Source organism: Styela clava, chromosome 9 (assembly GCF_964204865.1).
Source record: "Styela clava chromosome 9, kaStyClav1.hap1.2, whole genome shotgun sequence".
In the NCBI taxonomy this organism is placed as follows: domain Eukaryota; kingdom Metazoa; phylum Chordata; class Ascidiacea; order Stolidobranchia; family Styelidae; genus Styela; species Styela clava.
In genome coordinates, this window is record NC_135258.1 from 8,095,288 (window position 1) to 8,103,318 (window position 8,031).

General features: G+C 33.7%; 1 protein-coding gene across 3 annotated transcripts; it reads left to right on the forward strand.

The window, feature by feature from the left end:
* The first annotated feature begins 200 nt into the window (after nt 1–200).
* On the forward strand, nt 201–7,793 carry LOC120339465 (uncharacterized). 3 transcript variants are annotated; one of them, XM_039407594.2, is made up of 12 exons: nt 201–290; nt 784–825; nt 1,276–1,416; nt 1,985–2,812; nt 3,241–3,348; nt 3,842–3,949; nt 4,583–4,681; nt 4,944–5,060; nt 5,523–5,953; nt 6,328–6,541; nt 6,812–6,904; nt 7,041–7,793. In XM_039407594.2, exons 1-12 carry the CDS (start codon nt 275–277, stop codon nt 7,178–7,180), a joined length of 2,337 nt encoding a protein of 778 aa, XP_039263528.2. In that variant the 5' UTR covers nt 201–274; the 3' UTR covers nt 7,181–7,793. The 3 variants fall into 3 exon arrangements, with proteins under 3 accessions (XP_039263528.2, XP_039263529.2, XP_077972520.1); XM_078116394.1 differs by lacking the exon at nt 201–290 and adding an exon at nt 473–565; XM_039407595.2 differs by lacking the exon at nt 4,583–4,681.
* Nucleotides 7,794–8,031: the final 238 nt, after the last annotated feature.

Genomic DNA, 8,031 nt, shown 5'->3' on the forward strand with positions numbered 1-8,031 from the left:
TGTCGAACAATAGTCGTATTGATAGCTTTGTAGATCGGTATATGCAAAGTCATTACCAGGAAATGGAATTCCGAACAATTTTGGTTGATGTGTTAACTATTTAATATATTGAGTTGTATATTAGACATTTCATGGCCTATTGAGAAAATAAAATTATTTTTTTCTCTATGACAACACCCCTGACGATCATATTTTATCTCTTCAGCAAATGTTAAATTAGTTCTTCAGAATAAAAATACCCACTAAAAAAAATACGAAGAATCCGCAGCACAAGATGAGCACGAACGAAGGCATGTATTCGAGATTATTCTTTCTTCTTTACTCAATATTTTCTGCTGTTATTTTCGCAAAATTTGTCTTTTCCTAAATTTGGTATGTATTGTATATTACGACAATGTGGGATGCAACACTTCATGTATTTTATAAAATAAAAATTGGATTTTTCCGCCGATAGCAATGAGCAAGGACTTAAACAAGTAAAAAGTGCAAACTATCTCAATTGAATATTTGTTTAACGACTGGATTATGATTGCAACTATAAGTAATGTTGTAAGGAACAATTGAGGTAAGAAGCGTCACCTAGTGATTATTCAAAATTCAACCTTATAGAAGAAAAACAATGCTTATTTCACTTATTTATGCATCAAATGACATCAACAATATAACAGGATATAACAAGCACAGATTTATAAAATTCCTCCAAAATTTAATTTCTGCCCTAAAAATCAGAATAATTTTTTCAATATCTTGGTTATATATAGTGATTTTAATCTTTTTTTACAGATCCTGTTAGTGACGAAAACGAAGAACATGAAGCAGGTGCTGGTAAGTCTTGCAATCATGATTGGTCAATTTCACGCGGAGGTAAACAAAGGAAACCTAAACCTTAACGTTGTTAATATTATCATGTATTTTATCTCATTTATTTCATGATTATTCAATTACTATCTAATTTTCAGTTATAGCAGTTTCTAAAAACTATAAAACAATCCTTGGTGACATAAGTTTTATATCCTTTGGGTACTCCCGAAGTATGTGTACCAGGTTTGGGTTAGGCCATGATTTTATTCCGATTTTTATTTTAGTTCTATTTTGAATTCGGGGACTATCTGTGTTAGCCATGTGAATATCCCACGGCCCGTAGATTTCAGTCTCTTTGCACAACTTGACGTAAAAACGACGAACAAAATTAGTTATCTTTATATTGGTACACATACTTCTGGAGCAACTTTCAAACTATGAAAAGTATAAATTTCAGTCCTATATTTTTATCAGTGACTCATATTCAAGAAATCAGCGGAGGAACATTAAACCATCCGATTCTGGGTAATCAGTATAAGACAGTTAACAAAACGTATTTTCACACCACTGTTCGTCGTAAAATGGATCACGACAGTTTCAAAGTAACTGAGACGGGTAAGTTAATTACATGCAGCGCTGTCGTTAGTATATATATTCAAATTTTGACTAAGGATTATTTCAGGGATCCAACTGAAAAATTTGTATTGCGTGCCACTATGTGCCGCATACAAGATATGATATTACATATATACTATAACAAGATATATTTAAATTAGATATTTGGTTAATTCTACTCGAGGTCTCAGTAATCAATCATTTTTTCTATACAAACTAACCAAACTGATTCTTATCTTTGTGGTGCATTGTTTTGTGCATACCGCCATTGAAAAAACATATCAAACGCTGATAACAATTTTCTGTTTCTCTTCGATATAGAGCAGGAAATTATATCAAAACAATGTTTTATTTTACTATAAATTTTGTGCAATGTATTTATATTTAGAGAATAACTCATTCCGTAGTTGCTTTTCAAAGTAAAAATAGCAATTAGCTTACAGTGAAACAGTAAATTTGTGCACGGAATGCATAATGAATGTAAAACAAGCTTGATTGGTCAAAATAAGGGTCAAATTTCATTCTTTCATGTAACTGTAAAATCACTTTTTGTTTATTTGGTTTTCAGGAACGTTTACGTTACGACCAATTCTAGAAGTCTCTGAAAATGACCCCATAAACGCAGAATCTCGAGTCTTCCGCGGAAAGTTAAGTAGCAAATTTGTCGCAAATAATGAAGTAGTTGTCAAAATTGATTCAAACAATGAAAGATCAAAACGAGAAGCGAGCCTGGTCATGAAAATCCCATATCATAAAAACATAGTGAAACCACTATTTGCCGACACATTTAGTTATCGCGGTCAGCAATCGATCTACATTGCCTTTGAGAAATGCGACACAAATATGCATGAATATGTTTCTTCTCAACTCCTAGCTTGTGTTCCATACGATCCAGATAAATATTTATCGTTTGGGTACCAAGTTACCTCTGGCGTTGATTTTTTACACAAACATGGCATAGCCAGCAGAGATTTGAAACCATCAAATTTGCTGCTTACTGAAAACTCAAGTGTCGTAAAAATATGCGATTTCGGCATGTCTAAGCAAGTGATGCCTGGACAAGAATTTGCAGCTCCTAGCATACTTCGACCTGGTACAGATGGATGGCGTGCTCCTGAGGTATTGCTACATGAACCCCATGATCCGATGATTTCAGATACGTATTCTTTGGCTCTAAATCTCTTTTATTTGTGGAGCTACGGGAAACATGCGTTTGGCAATGATCCAGATTCGTGGAATCATTATATAAAACACGGAATTAATCTTAATCTCAGTCAAATGTTGATTCAAAATTCGGTTGAGGCAAACCAGTTATTGAAATCAATGTTGGAACGGGAACCAAGCAAACGTCCATCTACAAGGGAAGTTATGGAGCATAGTGTATTTCACCAAATAAGTAAGCACAGTAATTTAGGGCTTTGAAATGTTTAATAAATCTCAGTTACACATAGGATAACGTAACAGAATGTAGAATACACAACGTTGTACTGCACACAACGTATAGAAATGTATAATCTTCGCTTTGGAATGCAGCGCGACGCCTACGCCTTCAACTAAAATATTTGCGCTATCACAATATTTGAATAATGACCAAGTCTACTTAGTGTCGATAATAGTGAGCTGAACTGTTCAAACAAAAAATGATTTTGCACCGTTTATATCAAATGTATACTTCTATTTATGAGCCACACTAACAGTACAAAATTTACATTCGAACACGTGTTAACAACTTCAATTAAACGTAATAAACCAAAGGAAACAACGAAAAATGTATAGTATATTTTCATCAAACCCTACATTTTAATGTATTATGCTATTTTATAGGTTCATCGAGAAACAGAGTCACAGAGTCTCAAATATGTGATGTTGTAGAAAGTGCTCTCACTCTTATAACAGATAGTGATGAGACAGAATTGAGGACATTTACTAATGGTGATTAAAATTTTTCTTGTAAGATTGTCTTAATTAAAACGAACATGGGCTATCGCATCTTTGGGAATTACTGACAATATGAACGCATTCCGTTTTTACCTTACTTTTACACTGTTTGATATCAGATTGATAGAGGTTTCATTTCAAAAATATAATTAAAAGCCACTGATGTGACGGAAAACCACTGTCAATGGTGCCATGATCGTCAGATGAATACGCCACCATTTTAAAAAAAAATAAGATTTATAGTTTCAGTTGCAAATATGTTAAATGGCATTAAATACAATTTTGGGTGAATATTGATATATCTTTTTATTTACGGTTAAGTGTCAAATAAATTTCTGTGGTTCGTTCCTTGCAATACAGGCTAAAGATTGCTTAAATTGCTTACAAAATAGAATTTCAAATAAATGTTATATCAATTTTGGAAATGAATAGATTAAATTTTATTGAAAGTAATTGTGATTTATATTAATATTAATTCTATTTATAGACAAGCCGGAACAAGTCACGGCACTGGGTTTCTCAATCAAAGAGTTGGCAAAAGCAATCAAGACTGTATGCAACCACAACGACCTTGAAATTGTTCCAAAATGGAAAAGTAAATATATATATTTGCTCGCGTTTCGTGAAATTTACATTTGCGTCTATGGTTTTGAATTACTAACAAAATGGAATAGCGTATAGCAAAGGTGCTCCACACGGCTCCGCGAGAGAATCCTAAGGGAATTCGTGATCTATTCGTTTTCTTATTTAAAATATGAATATTTTCCAAGAACAAAGCAGCAAATACATCCGAGTCATTGATTAAAGTAATGTTAGTTTGACCAGTTTTTAAGTTTAAAAATTCATTGTGGGGCTCCATAAATAAGAGTCAACATCTTCACGGGCATCGTAACACCGAACGTTTGAGAACCCTTGGCGTATAGCGTAATTAAAACCTATTTGAATGGACTGCTAGAACAGTTGGTTATACAAATTTTATGTTTATTCGTTATTCAATTCTTAATTGATGTTACGTTAGAATTTGGCTCTCACCTCTCATGCTTGTGTGTCTTGTATTTAAGATTTACTGAATGAAACTTTATTATTCCACAAATTTTTGCAACTATTAGACGTGTTCATACTAAAGTTATGAAACACCCCATCCATCATAAAAAGTAGCCAATATACTCTAGATATTTCACTTATAGCCCCCCCCCCCCCAGAATATATGAAGTTTTTTTTCTTTCAGCATCCCCACGAAACAATATAACTAATTACCCATTCCAAGATAATCTTTATCTGAATTCTATCGAAGTGGAACCACAAACATTATCGGGAAATAATCAGGGTAGGTTCTAAACATAACTTAAAGTGTGATCTCATAGAATAGAAAAATAAATAATATTCTTGACACGATAATACCTAACCCTTTAGTATGCTTTGTATAACTTAATTAAATTTTGTTTCTCCGATATTGTTTGTTTTTCAATGATCCCGTAGTATACGTATCAGGGCATTTTCCCTTGGGATACTTTGCCTTACTGCATCCACATTAGTACATACACTCTTGGAGCGCCATAACGCCGCTTTTTCTTCTATTCAAATTTTAGACGGTGATGAATCCAAACCTGCTGAACAAACAGTTGAAACAAAACCGAAAGTAATAGACGCTCCTCAGACAATTCAAAACGTTCCAACTGTAACTCAACAAAATAATGTAGAGGCAGGTATGTATATACAGAAAATATTATATACTTTAGAAATCTGATAGAAATATATTAAGATACCTTCAACAACAGGTTGCTATTGGTTTGTTTCCGTATATACTTGAAAATATTTCACTCTTCATCTTATACCTTGTCATTTTTTTTGGAGTTCGCCTGGCTTCTAAAATACTTTAAGCCTGGTATGAGCATTTTAGGGCCACGGAAGTTAGATGGTGGTCGCACATTTTATTGAGTGCCTTGATATAATATTTTATTAATTTTGATTTTGAATTCGCTATAAAGTTAATAATTAACGGTTGTCAGTAAAATGCACTATGGATCGATGAGGACGTATATTGTTAACCAGATTGAATCAAAATCAAAACGGTATAACCAGGGAAACGACTTGAATACATCTATAATACCTACATCAAATACAATTTCACAGTTCAAATCATAACCTCGATATTTTCTTTTCTTCAGAGTATACAAGTTCAGTTTCTCTGTTAAGTAAAGAATTTTTGGTGGCAATCGTCGGTACATATGGATATTCGGAATTGCGACTTGCCAGAATGTTTCAAAATCTTATTTCACGCCTCTATGACAGCAATGCAAACTGTACACCAGAATATGAAGCCAAGATACATATTGTGACATACACAGGCTATTCGTCTCCTCCTGAATCCCAGGATATTTTAAAATTGCAGAATATACTATCAGAAATGAGCAGCAGTTATGGGGAAATAACTGGAATAATTTTCGCATACGGAGATGGCGCAGAGATCGTGAAATTGGCACTCGACGAATGCAAAATTAAAGAAGTAACACCAAAAGAGTTACGAATCAAAGCGTTGAACAATTTGGCAATTTTTAACTTACACGGATGGCCCCCAATCACCCAGGATCGAGCACAGGTACATATTTTCAAATATTTCAATCGACTGCCTTCTATAATGCATTTGTCTCATTGATCAACTTAACTATTAATTTGTTACTTGGTCACCCACAATTATTATAGAGTCTATCTGTTAAGAATGTATAAATAGACAAACTTAAACTTCCATGTCGTGCACTTTTATGACCACTCTTTGAGTTACCTCTTAAAAAGACTTTTCAAAAGACATCATTAAATTAAATACATTGATAAAATTGTATGGCTCCAGATCTACTTTTCACAAACGGATTTGTTACGGGTAAAAAAGAAATGTTATTTCAAATATATTCCACCCGGGGTAAGCATCCATTTACATTGTTATCGAATTACGGTAGCGCATCTTTGTATTTCAAGATTGTTGAAAATATTCGACTGACTGAAGATGAAACAACTGCAGCTGGAAAAATTGAAGAGATTTTAAGAGAAAAAGACGGAACACTGATAAAGAGAATTTCGTTTCATACGAAGCATCACGCTCGTGGCCTCAAAAACTATCTTGAAGACGATCGTATCTTAAAATACATATTAAAGGCTTTGAAACAAGACCATGAATCTGAATGCTTACAAGGTGAATATTTTTTACAATTAAAATAAAAAGCTATCTCGAAAATTGAACCGAGTGAAACTAATTACGGCTGGGAATATCATGATAAGTGATTGCTGCAGTTTCGATGCGTGCGTGCAATTTGTTTTTTGTTGTGAACTGTTATCGTATCAGGTTTAAGCAAAGTTACATCTGACAAAGAGGGAGGCCGTTGGGAAATGAAAACAATAAATGATGAAACTTAAACTATTGTTGAGAATGACTCACAACCGTAAAAACATTTAATGTTTTCAGATTCAAATAATCTACCACTTCCTCCAACCCAATTAGGCAGTGACGGAACCAGAAAAGAACTCACGGCCAGAGCTCTATATGATTTTACGGCTGGTAAGCGATTTATTTTGTGTGGTTTATATGTGTAGATATCAATACATTCAATAAAACGTAAAATAAACACTAATACTCCAAGCCTTAAAATCAACTTATTAGAAGTTTGGTCAATTTAAAATATCTTATTTTGCAGTACATCAAGACGATATTACACTGGAAAAAGGTGATATTATTACAAACATTGACCCAGCAAAAACAGACGGGAGCTGGTGGCATGGGACATGTCTAGGACGGATGGGTTTTTTCCCCAGTAATTATGTCGAACTTTTGTAACAAATACTAAGAACGTTATAGAAGTGGACATTTTATATCCTTCACTGATTGCTTGTAGACTCATCCGCCCGAAGCGGTTGGCCTAGAAGACTGTATTGTGGCGTCCCCAATTTCCGAGTTATATAAGATACTGGTGTATTGACAGTACAAACTTTCAGAACAACCAGTGATTGTGAATAACTATCTCTGCTTATACTGGAATGATACTTTTTCTCTTGCGGCTTATGAGCCATAAACTATATAAACCGAGTAAAATGTCGCAGTTCTTCTAAGATAAACTAATTACGACTGGGAATATCATGATAAGTGATGCTGTTTCGATGTAGATCTGCGTGCAAGTTATTTTTTGTTGTAAATTATTACGTGTCAGATTTGTTACCAACTTTTGGTGGAATTTACTCCGCGATATTTTCAATCAGCAAATAATACCAACACATTATTACTTCTTCCAGAATCATTCTTATTTCTTTTTCTTAATTTTTTTTGTGAGGTTTATCCTCATACTTACTTCTTTATCACACTAAATACGAACTGTTACCATGGCTAGTACTCTTTCTGCAATGCTTTAATAACTGTAGAGTATTACACTGGCGTGGAAATCAGATATATCAAACGAACCAAATCTACTGTAAATAATTTTACTCAACAGCACAATTCTATTTGTAGAATACACAGCCTTTAGAAATGTATGATCTTTAGCAGAACAAACGAATCTTTCTCGAGATTTTTCTCCGACAGATATTGTTTGAGCTTTTCGGAAACATTATTTTGCTAGAATGTAGACAAATAATGATAGTCAAGGAATGTTTATTAGCTGAAGTTTAGTCGCGCCTGTTTAGACAAATATAGTA